This window comes from Urocitellus parryii, chromosome 1 (genome assembly GCF_045843805.1).
Source record: "Urocitellus parryii isolate mUroPar1 chromosome 1, mUroPar1.hap1, whole genome shotgun sequence".
Lineage (NCBI taxonomy): Eukaryota > Metazoa > Chordata > Mammalia > Rodentia > Sciuridae > Urocitellus > Urocitellus parryii.
Window position 1 is genome coordinate 222653260 of NC_135531.1, and position 17036 is coordinate 222670295.

Sequence of the window (17036 nt, forward strand, 5' to 3'; positions counted from 1 at the left end):
TTATTGGGACCCTAATACCCTCCTCGCCTTTCTCACCACCTCATTCATTTTCTTACCTCCCTTCTCCCTACCTCCCTGAGAAGACTCTCACACACTAGTCTTTGTTCTAGAAAGGAATGCCTGGAATGGACACAAGTTTCTCTGTCTTGGAGCCCAATGTCTTGATTTTAGAAGCTTGAAAGTGTAGGCACTCTAACACAGGGTCTGGTCTAACAGGCAGGGCCCTGAGCTCCAGGGATAGGCTTCTTGATTCTTTCAAATATTGGGAGGTGTGTTGGGGGGAGGGGGGGGATGGAATTAAGTTCTTCCTTGAAACTTTTTCAACATCCCTCCCTGTGGTTTCTAGGTGCCAAATATATTTAGACTCATCCAGATAGACAATCTTATTTATTTCTGAGAAACAGAAAAAAGTCAAATCCATAGGCACATATGACATTTATAGAGAAGTAATGGTTCCTATGCTTCATGACTGTGGAAACAATAAAATAAACATTATTTCTGGTCAAATCTCACTTGATCCTTGATAACATGGGAAATACTCTAATAGCTTAAATTTCATTTAAAATATCTAAGCACCACTATGACTAAATGGATCTCAGCAATTATAATCAATGGCCGCTAACATCACAAAGAGAGCGGGTGGCATTGTGTGCCCCCTGATGGAAACATACAACCTTAAACACAAATTATTCTCACCTTGATGAACCACCTCCACCCCTCCTCTGATTTAAAGGTTCAATACTCTAGATTAGTCATTTTTATTTTTTTTTAATTTTTATTATTGGTTGTTCAAAACATTACAAAGTTCTTGACATATCATATTTCATACATTTGATTCAAGTGGGTTATGAACTCCCATTTTTACCCCGTATACAGATTGCAGAATCACATCGGTTACACATCCACTGTTTTACATACTGCCATACTAGTGTCTGTTGTATTCTGCTGCCTTTCCTATCCTCTACTATCCACCCTCCCCTCCCCTCCCCTCCCCTCTTCTCTCTCTACCCCATCTTCTGTAGTTCATTTCTCCCCCTTGTTTTTTTTCCCTTTCCCCTCACTTCCTCGTATATGTAATTTTGTATAACAATGAGGGTCTCCTTCCATTTCCATGCAATTTCCCTTCTCTCTCCCTTTCCCTCCCACCTCTCGTCCCTGTTTAATGTTAATCTTCAATAGATGAATGGATTAAAAAATGTGGCATTTATACACAATGGAGTATTACTCTGCACTAAAAAATGACAAAATCATGGAATTTGCATGGAAATGGATGGCATTAGAGCAGAATATTCTAGATTAGTCATTTTAATTGAAGCAGTACGAAGGTGATTTTTGTGCCAAAAGATGTTTGACAAAATTTGAGGACATTTTTTAGTTGTCACAACTGGGAGGTACTCAAATACACAGAGACCAGGGATACTGCTGGACATTCCATAATGCACAAGACAGCCCAGCATAATAAAAATTTATCTGGCCCCAAATGTCATTAGTGCTACAGTTGACATCTAGGTAATTTCAGATCTAGGCAATTTCCAGGTAATTCAAAGGCGAGAAGAACATGTTAAAGGACATTGAGGATGAAATAAGCAAAGTCCAGATTGTGGAAAACACCAAGACAAGTAACCTGTTTTGCTTTGTTTTGTTTTCACCAATTGTAAGGAGTAAAGAACAGAAATAGAAAAAAAAACCTCCAAATAAAAATTCTTAAGAAATATATCAACTACCTCCTAAATATTTTATTTGGATTCTAAATTAAGTAACAAAACTGTAAAAATAATAGCAAGACAATTTAGGGAATTTTTTTTAAAAACTGACTATATATCTAATTATTTTAAAGAACAGTTGTTTTAACTTTTTAGGTATGATAATGATATTGTGGTTTTGTTTATTATACAGATAAATACTAAAATATTAACAGATAAAATTATATGATCCTGAGAATTGCCTCATAATATGGTGTAAGGAGAATAAATGGATGTAGGTAAAATGAGACTATTCATGAACTGATAATTGATATAACTGAGTGATAAGTAGAAAGAGATTCACTATACAGTTCATTCTGCTTTCCTATGTTAAAACCTCCACAGTAAAATAATTTTTTTAAATAGCTAAGTAATCTTCAGGCAAAACTATTTTATAAATGTTTTTTATTAAAGAACAGTATTCTAAGAGCATGGAGCACTGGCAGTTTAAATGTAGGTTAATGTTACAACTCCTCTGCCCTGGCTTCTTGGTAAACTTTATAATCTCCATAAAGCAGGAGATTACACCTGCCAATGAGAAAAGTGCCCAGGATAGTGACTGGTGCTTAGTGAATGGCAGTCCCCTTCCCCATTTTCCACAAGGGCCTCAAACAGAGGGAAAACAAAACAGAGCCAATCCTGCCCCACCACCATACGGACACTTTCTAAGGACTTTGATCCTGGCCATTCATGTCCTTCTGTGTCTATCTGGCTATCAACAGATCAAAGCACTAATGAGTAAGTATGAAGATCCTTTTCTTAATTTCCTCCGAAGTGTGAGGGTTTTTAACACTCTTCCACAAATAAAAAAAAAAAATAAAAACAAAAAAATAAGGTAGAGGGGAAATAGGAAAGAAGATCTCATCACAGAATCCCTTATATGAGCCAGGCATGGAGGCACACGCCTATAATCCCAGCCAGGATTATCCCTAAGGAAGCTGAGGCAGGAGGGTCACAAGTTCAAGGCTGGCCTCAGCGATTTAGCAAGAACATGTCTCAAAATTAAAAATATAAAGGGCAGGGATGTAGCTTAGTGGTAAGTGTCCCTGGTTCAATTCCCAGTACCACAAGGAAAAAAACTTGTGTTTAGGGTCATGCTGTGTCCTGAAAAATTTATGATTTACATGATTCCAGAAAGAACCAGCTATAAATCCAGATGTCTTTCTTAACGAATTCTTATTTCACCAATTAGTTGTACTGAATTATTTTTTTAATAAAAATGTTTGATTAAAAATTCCTACTTGGTTATTTTATAAAGCTCAGCTTCTTCCCTTCATTCCTTTTATCAGGGCTACTTGCATGCTCATATCCTGCCAGGCTTTTCCAGACGGTCCATTGGCAAAGTTGTGAGGCAGTTGTACTAGCAACTTTAGACTTGGCTGCAGGGTGCTCATGGAAAACGTCCAAACCGTCTGTTTCAGCTGCCTTTTATTTTCCCCAAAGTAGCATTTCCATTGCATTTGCAATAAGGCACTCATTTTTATCCACTTGCAAATAAGGGATAAAGATACAGGCTATTGGCGGGTGACACAAGCCTCCAGTACTCTTTTAAACTGGCATAAGGGAGGACTCTCCTCTTCTGTCCTTCATGAGGGGCAATCTCTAGACATGAAACCAGACAATGAGCCAAGCACCAACTCTGCCACACAATCTTGAATGAGCCAGTCTAGACCCTTTGAAGTTTTCATTTCTTTATTCATAAGAACGTAAATAACTGCCTGCCTTATTGTTCTCATTAAGGAACCTAATAATAATAATAATTTATATAATGACCTGAAATTTACAAAATGTTGCAAAAATATATGATTTATCACCATAATTAATCAAAAATATTTTCTTCACTTGTCTCAGTGAAAGACCTAGTGTTTGCCTCACAAAGTCGTGAGAGTCCTTGACTTGCGGGCTGGCTGTGCACTACCATCTCTAAAACTACTAGTGTAAGATCTAAATGCTCTGCATAATTTCCAAAGTGAAGGGAAATTCAAATTGTAGGTACCATAATCTCTTTCAAAAGAGAACATTTAGAATGAAAATTATTCCAGAATATAAAAGTACCAGAAATTCTGCTAGAAAATAGATAAATAGCACAGACCTTTCTTTCAAAAAAAGAAAAATAAGTGAAGTAAGTAACATTTGATGGAAGAAAAACTGGAGAAGTATTGTTTTTAAAATGTCCAAGCGTGGGGTTTCAGGTGTAGTTCAGTGGTAGAGCACTTGCCTAGCCTACATGAGACCTTGGGTTGGATTCCCAGCATTGCAACACAAAATAAAATAAAATTGTACAAGAGTGGAAATGGTTCATATTCAATATGAATCTGGACATATAAAAATATAGGAATTAGTTACTGTGTCTTTCTTATTTTTTTGTATGATTCTAGGGATTGAACCCAGGCACAGGTCTTTCCATTTCTCATATACAAATATTTCCTCCATTAACAGAAGCAACTTGCTTACCATAGTTAATTTATGTAAGCTTCCACCCTATATATGGCACCATGTTGGAAAGATTAGTTTAAAAAAATTATAGAAAATAGACCTTTCATTAAGAGGCATAAAATATACCACTTGGCTCAAAGGAAGGGACTTAGAGAGAGCCCAGAGAACTAAAATTAAATCAAAATTTTCAAACAGTAGAGGTGGTATCCCATGAGAACAGGCTAAAGCTTAAAACTTAAATTCACTGGATACATAATAACTGAGAAGCATTTGATCAAAGTTTCTAAGATACATAAAATCTGTTCACCAGTTATTGGAATACTTGATGTTGTGTTTTAGATTTGAGGTGTCCACCAATAGCTCATGTGTGAAACAATACAAGAATTTTCAGAAGTGAAATGACTGGATTATGAGAGATGTAACCTAATCAGTGGATTAATCCACTGATATGGATTGACTGAGTGGTAGGGTATGCCTAGAGGAAGTAGATCATAGGGGGTATGCTTTTGGGGTTTATATTTTGTCCCTGGTGAGCAGAGCTCCTTCTGCTTCCTGGTTGCCATGTTCAGAGATGCTTTCCTCCACCACACCATAGCCCAGAGCTATGGAGTCAGCATATCATGGACTGAACCTCTGAAACTGTGAGCCAAAATAAACTTTCCCTCCTGAATATTGTTTTTGTCAGGTATTTTGGTCACAGTGACAAAAAAAGCTTCCTTGAAGCTTTAAACATAAATTTAAGAGCAAAACAAAGGAAGCATCTCCATGAAGCATGTGATAAACTTACACAAGAGTATGCTAAAAATAATGTCAGGAAGAAAACGTATAAAAACTCAAGGAAGTTATGGATAAATTCACAATGGCAGACTTTTAAGAGAAACTGGGTATTTCTAAGGTTAAAGACAGAATTAGATTGACTATAAACCTGACACAAGATCAGGTACTGTAGTGCACGACTGTAATCCCAGCCTCTCAGGAGGTTGAGACATGAAGATTGGAAGTTTGAGGCCAACGTTGGCAATTTAACCAGACTCTAACTCAAAATTTAAAAAACGGCTGAGAATGTAGCTCAAAGACAGAGCATTTGCTTAGCATGTACAATGACTTGGGTTCAATCCCCAGCATTACATTCAAAAATTAAAGAATGACACAGTAGCTAATTTCTATATTTTTATATTCATTCTAACAATTTGGTATAAACCTCAAGAGAGGCAGTTGACTCTTGTTAGTACATAATGCAACATGTCTGTATTTTCTTGCTTTGGTTATGGTAATATCTATGTATTACACACAGAATATTGTAACTTATATGCCTTAGCTTATGGCAATCAGTTACAAACTGATATATTGCCATTATAGGGAAAACCATTTGCTCTCCTTCTGCCTGTCATTTCCAGGCGGGGCGGGGAGGGGAGCTACACCCCAGCCCAGGAAAGCCATTTTCAGAATATAATACTTTCCAAAGATAATCTGGAAAATGTGGTATCCACAAAAGCGGGAAAAAAATTAATGAGAAACTGTATCCACCAATTTTCTATAGCAGTGTAATAAAAGTTAAAATTGACCAAATTCTATTTTATACTCAGCATATTCAATCATCTTTCTAGATTCTATGTTAAAAGTTTCCTACTTCAAAACATGCAAAAACTTGATGGGCTAAGTAAGGCAGGACAAACTTACAATGTCTTGTTAAAAATAGACTCCTATCAGAACATCACCCTTAATCCACAAAAGAATCTGCCAAGAGATTTCAACAACAAGAGGAGTATTGTAGGCATTTCTGTCCATCAACAAATCTAACAAATTGATTAAAATGCCAAAGGGACAAGGGTGAAACTAAATACAGTGCAAAGACTGAAACAGACTCACGGCAGTCTCTCTCGTCAGTTCCATCTGAGCAGTCTCTGACATGGTCGCACAGGTATTCCCTTGGAACACACTCACCGTTGGAGCACGTCAACTGATGGCTTGAGCATGTCCTCCCAGCTGTGAAGGGGAAAGACATTACTTAATTTATCATCACAGTCTGACACAAACTAACCGGCTGATAGTTCCCAAATATGAATGAGGATGTTGGAAAGCAGAGCAGATACTGGGCATAAAAGTTCACAGGGATACAAGGCAGAGTACCCTGCTACCACCAAGCTAAGCTTACCATGCAAAAGCAAAGATACTATATTGTCAAAATGCCCTCAGAACAAAAAAGACACTCCAGCATCCTAGTGTAGACAAGTGCATGATCCACCTGTGCTGAGAATACAATATATACTGGAAAGATACATGGTAAAGATGATGAGTGAAATAAGACATAGGGATTAAGCAAGGATTGGTAAGCACCCCTCCCCCACTGAAATCCTTTTTTGAACAAGGAAATATGTCAAAGGATCAACAGTGGTTATTCCTGAATGGTGGGAATATGAGTGATTTTATGGGCTTTTTTCTTTACAGTTTTCTGTTTTATAAAGTGTCTACATTGGCCATGTGTCAATTTTATGAACAAAAAAATCTTTAGTTTGATTTTATCCTATGTCGATGAGTTCAGGTAAAAGCAGGGCATCAGCAGTTTGTCAAGTGAGTCTCTGAACAAAACATAAAATAGAATGATTGTTGCCTGCAAGCATGAGGGAAAGGTGTTCTGTAGCTCAGGCAGGAACTACCTAGACTTGGTAACGTTATCTTATCCACATAAAAAGAGAAGCATTTGAGAAACATGATTGTCTAAAAAAAAAAAAAAAATGTAATCCTCTAATGGAAGAAAGAGGTTTTCGCCTGAATTTTACAGAGCTTCCTATACCTCTGTATAGTTAAATATATATATATATATATGTATATATATATATATATATATGTATATATATATATATATTTGTATGCCATCAAAATTGTTAGAAAAACCTTTCTAAGAGACAAGTAAAAAATGACAGCTTTAGAGTTTATACTTGAAATTTCAAACATTCAGAATTTCATGTATATTTTTTGAAAACCCTTTCCATGTTTAATTGATTGTATCTTTCCTGTCACTTTGTTCCTTCCTTCAATTTGCTTTCTCATGAATGTGTCATGTAATTCTTTTTTTTTTTGTCATGTAATTCTTGAATAGGAAATAAAATGTTTTGCAGTCTGCCTATTTCTGAAATGCTTACAGATTTCATATTTTCTCCCATCACTGAGTATCTGAAGACTAAATTTTACTTTTATTAATAAGGTCAGAATAGATAAACTCTTCTAGAAGGCACTTCAATGTCTAAATTCTACCCACGACAGAAACACTATTTTACCTTGAATAAGGTTTAAAAGATTATATTTCCACATAATGTATTTAAATATATATTTTCAATTGTCACATAAAATTAAAGAGATTTATTTTATTCCTGAAAAGGTAGGTTATGAGTGGTCTTAAGTATGAAAAGAAACTAAAGCAGGTGCCAGTATTATGTTAATGATCATGGCTTTCTTCTTAAAATCAAGCCCAAATAATTCTATATTTTGGACTTAAGATTTCAAAGAGTTTGAGGGAGTAATTAAAAGCTCATTAAATGTAGAGAAAAATTACATAATCCCATGAGCTGATCTAATGCTTTATTTGCTCATTACACAAACATCTATTGAGGGTCTACTAGGTGCCACCAAGTTCACCAACATTGAGAATCTAAAGATGAATTAGGCACAATCCCTGTCTTTAAGGAGTTCATAGTCTTCTGGGGGAGCCTTTTAAGAAATAATTAGAAAATAATTATGAAAGTAAATTACATGAACTATAGAAACATCACAGGAACTATAAAAACATCACAGAAGGGTCCCAAATTTACTCTGGGACAGGAACATGGGATTGGGACAGTTTCCTGAGGAAGGGACACCTCTGCTGGGTTTTAAAGGAGAAGTAGCAGTAATCTAGACCAAAAGGAAACAAGGACTATGTAGCAATGATTCTTCAGGCAGGAGGAATGGAGGAAAAAGGCTGGAACAGGAAACTGCAAGCACTACGGTGCCCCATATGGACATTTCCAGACAGGAATCACAACTGGAGGTGATGGAGAGTGGGCAAAGGGTTTTGGTTAGATCTTTTCATCAGTGTTGGGGAGACCCTGAGCGGGGCACAGGACTGGAGGCAAAGAAGCCAATCCGGAGGCTGTTGCAGCCATCCAGGTGAGAGATGCTGACAGTGAGTGGTCACATAATGGAAAACAAGAAAGAAACCTTAGAAATGTTTATAAGGTAAATTAGGCAGGAGTCGGTGAAGGAGAGGAAAGAATCAAGAACAACTTCCAAGTTTCTAGCATGGTCGCCAAGGGGGTTGTAATAACCTTCCCATGTGAATTGATTACCTCTTTCATGTCATTTACAAATTATTTTTATGTAATGAAATACTTACATTATGAAATGTATTTCATGAAGTATAGGTTAACAAGTAAAAGAGCCCCAATTAGGCTACTTCTGATTTTGTATTATCTTCCAGTAACTTCTAGTGGGCTAAATTTTATTTCTATTAATAGAGATAAAGCACATAGACCAGCAAATACAGTGGGAAAAGTCAGTTCAGTGGGGGAAGACAACTGGTTTCAGTTGAGGCAGCTTTTGTTTGAGGCACCTTGGAGATATTCAAAAAGTAGTTTAATCCACAAGACTAAAGTATAGGCATGGATTTGGGTCTCATCAGCCCACAGAAGGTCACTGAAATCATGAGCATGATGAGATTATAGTGGGGCCTTATCCAGGGATGCACCCATTGCCAGGGTCCACTCATTGCTAATATTTTCTTTCTTGTGGCAGCTCATACCATGTAGTAACACTGAAGTCACTACCAACAATGCCTCTAGCTTGTAGTAGTCCAAAAAAGAGAGTTTAATACTTGGGTCACAGAGGTGAAAGTACTGAATGCAGAGAGGGCCCCTGGAGCAAACGGATTTCATCCAACTGCCAACCATGCGAATGAGCAAATATTTTCTTTCTTACTTGAACATAATATAAACCAAATTAAAGATTGGGAACCTATCCCAGTTCCAAATTGCTGGGACATATTTCTAAGTCTTTAGTACATTCACCCTTTTCAATGTCATTCACCCTCTGAATTGCTGGCATAGGTTCTCTGGTCACTTAATATCTAGCTCAGTATTTATGTACAAAGAATCATCACATTGTGTGTAACCTGTGACAGATTAGAATTGAAATGTCCAAAAAAACAAAATAAGATAAACACATACGGCAATGCTGATGTTCATCTGAGCCATCCGAGCAGTCCTCCTCATTGTCACACACCCAGATATGGGGGATGCAGTTTCCTTCACTCTCACACTGGAAATTACCCGACTGGCAGGACTGACGAGCTGAAACAACCAAAAAAGAACTCACTATGGCAAACATCTGTCCCATTATACCAGAAAAACATTCTTACGGCAAAAGACCATATGTCACCAAGCATGGCAGCACCTGCCTATAATCCTAGCTACTAGGGAGACTGAGGCAGGAGGATCTGAAGTTCAAGGCCAGCCTGGACAACTTAGTGAGACCTGTCTCAAAAATAAAATAAAAAGGTCTGGGAATATAATTCAGTGGTAGAGCACTGTGGGTTCAATGTTCAGTACTACCAAAACAAAAAACAAAACAAAACACTATGTCACCAGGGGCAGTGTCACACTTCTATAATTTCATCTACTCGGGAGGCTGAAGCAAGAAGCTCACAGGTTCAAGGCCAGTCTCAGCAATTCAGCAAGATATTGTCTCAAAATAAAAAAATAAAAAGGATTGGGATGTAATTCATTGGTTCAGCACCCTAAACTCAATCCCTAGTATCACACACTCACACACACACACACACACACACACACACACACACACACGTCAAGTCCTGCTCAATATATTTGAAGTCTGAACTTTATTAAAGTTCATTTTCAGATAATCTCATCAATGGCATCAAAACAAACTGTTGACCCAAACATTATAAAAACAGAGAATAGCCAGACTCAGTGGCACACTCCTGTAATCCCAGCTACCCGAGAAGCTGAGAAAAGAGGATCACAAATTCCAGGCCAGCCTCAGCAATTTACTGGGCTCCAGGTTAACTCAGACCCTGCCTCAAAATAAAGAAAAAAAATTAAAAATACTGGAGATGTTGCTCCATGGTAGAGCACTTGCCTAGCATGCAGCAGACCCTGGGTTTGATCCCAGTAGCAAAAAAAGAAAAAACAATAAAAGAAATAGCCCAACTATACATTTACCAAATATATGACAAAATTATTAAATTAATTTAATCAAAATTAACCATGAGTGTTTGTTATACTGTTTGAAATGTTTTTCAAACAAATGTTTTTCATCTAATACTGAAGTATCATGATGAGCCAGAAAATCCATGAGATATGGAAAAGAAGACCCAGAATCAAATAATCATTATTCCCACAATTTATTTGCTTTAGGATCTTTGGCAAGTTCTCTGAGCCTTACTACATGCATTATAAAATGGAGACTATTCTTATCTCATAGTTCATTGTAAAAAAATAAATAAATAATATCTCCAAAAGTGCCATATGATGCTGGTTGCTATCATCTTTGTCTTTGGTATTGTTGTCATAAGACCTTGATATGTAGTAACACTCTCAGAAGACTTGGTGGTATAACTTTTCCTTTATTCCTCTATCCCAGATTACACTGTTCAATTTGCTTCCTCTGAGCTTTTTGCTCATATTATTTAAAAAAAAAAAAAAAAGTGAACTCAGTAAGACCAAAGGAAGCAAACTGATAGCACAGGATGATGTCTCCACAAAATAGCTGCTCTCCTATTCCAAGTATGAGCATCAAGTGTCAGCTGGGAACTTTGAGATGTGGAGAATCTCTGGTCCCACCCCATACACATGGAGTCAAAATATGCACTTTCACAAGTTCCAAGGTGATCCATTTGTGCCTGAAAGTTTGAGAAGCACTGGATGGGTCCAATTTCTTACCCTTCCCGACATTTTCAAATGAGTCATCATCAAACAAAACACCCAAGTTTGGCAGTTCTGGGGTGCCCACAGGATGTGGACAATTCAAAACAAGGGTTTTTCACCTACTTTCCTGGTCATGGGATGATAACCCGTGTCTGCTTACCTATTACAGCAGAGTGATTGATCACCTAAGCCAAGTAAGAAAGAGCAGTGGACTGAAGGGCAGGGTCTTGTGCAAGGCACTCACCAACTGTGAGGCTACAATAAGCAATAACTTCTTTAGAGCTCACTTTCCTAATCTAAAAGCCACATCAGCATAATTTTGGAAGCTATATAAATACATGTAAAAGTTATTTTATAATTACTTACATTTAGGATTTACTTTATCACATTTTTAACTAGAATTTTTAAAAAACAATATCACACTAAACACTTTTTTATTTCTTTATTCACAAGTTACACTACATTTGTTTTTATTTTTTTATTATTAATTTGAAACAGGGTTTCACTAAGTTGCTGAGGCTGGCCTCAAACTTGTGATCCTCATGCCTCAGCATCCAAGGTCACTGGGATTACAGGTGTGCACCACCACGCCCAGCTCTACATTACATCTTTTATATAAGAATAGACTCCTCATTGAAATACAAATCAGAGTACTTCAGATAACATATTTTTTTTTATTTTTGTTGATTTGAAAAACTTCCAGAGTGAATAGATCAGCAACAGTCACTTATAGATTTCAAAAAACTAATGGCAAAATCAATTTCCATATCAAAGTTGTGGCCATGGGACAAGGGTAAGATAGAAACTGATGTAAATTGAACATCTTTGGTAAAGGGAGTGAAACTATTATTAATACCATGGATTCTCTTTTTCAGTTATACAGATTACAAATGATTTGAGCCCAGCCCTGGATCTATCATTAAGCATAGCTCTTTTCTTTGATAGGCTGAAATCAACACAAAGCATCAAAAAGAGCTTAGCCTGGTCCTTCCCCACTTACGGCAGCCAGCTTCATCTGTGTCGTCCGAACAGTCCCCGGTACCATCACACCTCCAGGCTTCAGGGATACAGTGCCCATTTCCACAGCGAAAATGCCCACTGTCACATTCTATAATACCCAAGAAACAGAAAAAACAGTTTTAAAATAAAATTTAAAGCTTCAGACATTTTATTAAAGAAATACAAATTTTTGATAAAAATGAAAAAATATTCAACTAATTAGTAACCAAAGAAATGCAAAACATTTTTTTTAATTAGGAAACACTTTTTTTTATCGGTTGTTCAAAACATTACAAAGCTCATGACATATCATCTTTCATACATTTGATTCAAGTGGGTTATGAACTCCCATTTTTACCCCAAATACAGATTGCAGAATCACATTGGTTACACATCCACGTTTTTACATAATGCCATATTAGTGACTGTTGTATTCTGCTACCTTTCCTATCCCCTACTATCCCCCCTCCCCTTCCCTCTCATCTTCCCTCTCTACCCCATCTGATAATATTAAAAAAATTTCCTTGGAGGTCTGTAGAAAGGTCATTTTCATAATATAGTTGATTAGACCGTACCCTGATGTGACCAATTTGACAAAGTGCATCCTGTTTTTAAAAAATGTTCTCTTTTTTACCTTAGTAATTTTTTTCTAAGTATTTTTTTCTCAGGACCTAACCAGAGAATTAGACAAATATTTAAGTAAATATAAAGATTTTTATCACATTATTTATAATAAAAGAAATTTCAAGCCTCCTACTATGAATTTTTGAAAATGGTTATGAGAATTTCTAATTATTTTTGGAGAAATATTTACAATGGAATGTAAACAAAGACAAGGATACAAATTTTACCTCTAACAAAGTCACATACAGAAAAAAGAAAAATGTCAAAAAAGATCAAAATGTTACCAGTGGTTATCTCTGGTTGATAACATCATGTTTAACTTTTGATCTGCTTGACTGTGCTTTTTTGAGTTTCTCACCTTACATTTTTCAAATCAGCACTTCATCCTTAAATTCAGATCAATATTCTGGCTTTTTTAAATGAATTTGTAAATTGTCAAGTCTGTAAGCTCATTTCTTCAAATGAATACTTTGTTTAAAGGCAAAAAAAAAAATTCTGCAGCCAACTATAAGTGTACAAGCTTGGCACCAAAGGTTATCTCGTCCCCAAGTGGCAATAGTATCCCCTACTGACATTAGAAAGAGAACATGACTTAAACAAATTAATTTCATTCAGCAAATATATCCTGCAATTTCCCTGGGTCTCTCCAGGGAACTAATTTGGCAATTGGAAATCCTCCAAGCTTCCCCAAATATCTGGCCAGTGAACTTCCCAAGCATTATGTGCCAAGTACAAATTTTTTTTTAAAGAAAACAGCCAACAACCAGCCCAACTTGGAGAAGACTCAAAATTATTCTTTCACAAACCCAAGGGATAGGGAGTAATTTTCAGAGTTGGAAGAATGATTTTATTTTCCCCCCTTACTGAAGCAATCATGCTAAATTACCCATTTCAATTTTTGGCTAATTAACCCCAAATTAGGTAAATATACACATCAATTACATATTCCCAGAATAAATAAACAATGTGTTATCCTGACTTGGGTAAATGCAGGCATATCAACAACAGGACATAAACATAGTTAAGTGATCTATTCCTAGGGAATATGGGCTACTTTGTTCATGGAATGTTCAAATCTGATTGTCTGGTAGTGACATCCTGATTTATAATGTATGCTGCAAATGGTCAGAAACTTCCCTTGGCTAAATGGTGGTACCGAGTGGTACAGAAGCACGTACACCCAAATACCTTCTATAGACTAATGCATGATGGTGGTTGGTGGTGCAGGTCTGGGGTTGGTGGTGCAGGTCTCTTATCAACTACCTTTAAAACACAACAACCTCCCTTGCAAAAATGCCCCTAAGGAATGTACAAATTCACTCTGGAATCCCAGAACTTCTCATTGGATTTTGTTCTACAAAGCAATATTTCCATGGGAGATTAGAGGCTTTAGAGGCTTAGCTATTAACACTACATATATTAAGTCACTTTTACCAATTAGGTCTATTGTTAGTAATCCAACATAATATATTTGTAAGTTCAGTACATTTGTCTCTCTTAGTATCTAATCAGTTCTGATTGAAAAATTATAACTGTAAAGGATAGTCCACATACAGAGTTTCATATTGCTGTGGGAAAAAGAAAAGTACTATCTCAGAAATTGAGTATATAAAAGAAAATTCCCAGAATGATATATTGCCTGTTTTGAAAACACATATTAATACTATTTCTTTTTATCACAAGTCAAATTGGAAAGTTTTTTGTTGCTTGTTTTTAGCTCAAATACCAGGTTAAATACATCATGAAAAGAATACAAAATAGGGACCCAAAAGTTTTTTTGTTTTGGTTTGGTTTGGTTTTTCAGAACACTAAAAGGCCAATTTTCTAAAATCATACATATAAAAATTGAAACTGATGGGAAATATTGCAATCAGGTAAGTCTTTACAGGCAGTGATTTTCACAGCTGAGCTCACAATCACTCCATTATCTAAAGTAATAGATCACATCCAATTTACTCAATGTATCAACAGATCCATGATAATTCATTTGTCAAATTCACCTTTTCAATGGTAACTTCCATGCCTGTTAGAACTCCCAAATGACTATTGTTTGAAAATCTCTCTCCAGAAAAAACAAACAGATACTTTATCACTGCTGGGTGGCCTCTCAGCAACCATCCAAAATGTTTCATTGGTGTCAGAAGCCTGTCATTCATTTTATTATAAAGGGAATATACGTTGTTTAAAAATAAACTGCTAATAAAAAGGCCTGGATTAGACTTGATAACAATTTCAGGTGACCCTGGTTTCAGTGGGTTTGTACATACTTTATTTCCTTAGTATATTGTTTTAAATAAGTAGCCCTTACTCACACGCCCTACAAGGGGCTTATAACAGCCCTATGAGATAGATGTCATTTAGATGAACATCATTTAGATGAACATTTTACAGATAAAGAAATTGAGGCACAGAGCAGTCAGTAACTTTCCCAGCTACAAAGCAAATACGTGCAAAATAAGGATTTGAACCTGACAGTCCTAGGTTCTAGGACCTATGCACACCCTAACCCTTTCACAAAAAAAAAAAAAAAAAAAAAAAAAAAAACTAAACTCAAAATCAAACATAAAAATCCAATTTTTTTTCCTTCCCCAAACTTTGAGTTCATTTATTGTACTGATGTAGAATTCACAGTGCTTACATTCTTTGGTTGGAGGAGAAAGAGTCATCTAATTTGCAGCTAACATTGCACTAAAATATCCTTGGGCTTCAGAAAATTTGCAACAATCAAAAGCAACAAAGAGAAATGAGACCTTTGTCACTTCAGGAAAACTGATATCAGAAATAAGGACAGATTTGTTTCCCAAGCTTATAGAGCCCAAAGATATTAAAATACCCAAAAAAAAAAAAAAAACAAGAGTAATCCTTTCTTTATAAATAGCCATGTCCCAAGCTTCCTGGTCCAAGTGTTAGACTAAGAATGTGTTAAGATAAGATATTAGAGTCACAGATAGTGCCCAGAGGAGGGAAGGAGTCATTTGTTTGTTTTTAAGGGCAGGGAACAGTCCTGGATCGAGAAGATCTCTTCTTGTATCATCCACAGTGTCTGGCCCAGAGCTGGGCACACGTGGGATTGTGAATGTGTGTTCATCAGCAGTGAAGATTCCTCTTTGTAAAATTCAATCTATTGAGACACTTATACATCAAAGACATATAAAACCATCTGAGCAAACAGTGAGACTTAAAAGTGAATTTATGATCTTAAATCCATAGGGAAAAAATGGAATCTGGAATAATCTGAAATAAAAGGAATCTGCAAAAAGTTTATAATAAAGAAACACTGAATCATATTAGTTAGTTTCATTTTTTTACCCTTCCTATACAGTTTATTTTCCCTTCCATGAATTCTCTTCTGAAAAGAGAAAAGCAAGTGGTAGTCAATGGAACATTGTCCAGAGTTAACAGAGTAGGGTAATTTCTATGGCAAATCCTATTTTTCTGCTAGATCCTCTTAACCAGTCCTTCCAAATACTTGGTCCACTGGAGGGGTACATAAGTTCTTTTTTAAAAACGTGGACAACTACTTCATATCATAATAGTCCTACCTGCAATGAACTCAAAGAAACAAATTTAAGAAGACAGCACTTGGGCTGGGGTTGTAGCTCAGTGGTAGAGCACATGCCTCTCATGCATGCGTGAGGCACTGGATTCGATCCTCAGCCCCGCATAAAAATAAATAAATAAAAATATTATGTCCATCTACACTATTTTTTTTTAATTTTAAAAAGAAAAAGAAAAAGCTCTTAATTGACCCATAATTTTCACTTCACTTTTTCTGTACTTAATTTTCTTTACTTTGGACATACTTCTGATATTTACAAGGTGGGTGACACCTACAATTCCCACACACATTACTCATATAAATAAGGCCAATCCTCTTTTGAAGATTTAGGGTCACCTGCTAATTTCCAAAACTTTACACTGTAACCACGACAACAAATTACATGGAAGACCCTGCCCAGTCAAGGATTCAATTAATGGAACTGAAATAAGAGCATGCGGAGCAAGCCAACCTCCTACTGTCTTCCTTGGTACATTCTGGCTGCCTTCGTTTCCTAATTAGATCACCAAATAGGTGATCTGAAATTCTTTAGTTCAGATGATAAACTGTTAGATCAACTGCTTTTTTTTTTCCAAATTATTGTTTTAGAACCCTCCATAGAGTTTACAAGTTTACTGGGGACAAAAGTAATACACATTATAAATTCCATACCCACACAACAATAGCTGGTATTTATTGAGCACCTGCCATGTGTCCCATAATATACAAAGCTTTATATACACCCACTGGTTCCTCTTAAAACTGTATGAAAAGATT

General features: G+C 36.2%; 1 protein-coding gene across 1 annotated transcript in view; it reads right to left on the reverse strand.

Moving 5' to 3' along the window:
• Lrp2 (LDL receptor related protein 2) overlaps positions 1 to 17036 on the reverse strand; it is a 190914-nt gene that overhangs the window by 152288 nt on the left and 21590 nt on the right. The window contains exons 4-6 of the mRNA XM_077794842.1: positions 12099 to 12206; positions 9380 to 9502; positions 6048 to 6164 (exon numbers count right to left, since the gene is read on the reverse strand). Coding sequence (XP_077650968.1) covers positions 6048 to 6164; positions 9380 to 9502; positions 12099 to 12206 — 348 coding nt within the window. The remainder of the gene's footprint in view (positions 1 to 6047; positions 6165 to 9379; positions 9503 to 12098; positions 12207 to 17036) is intronic.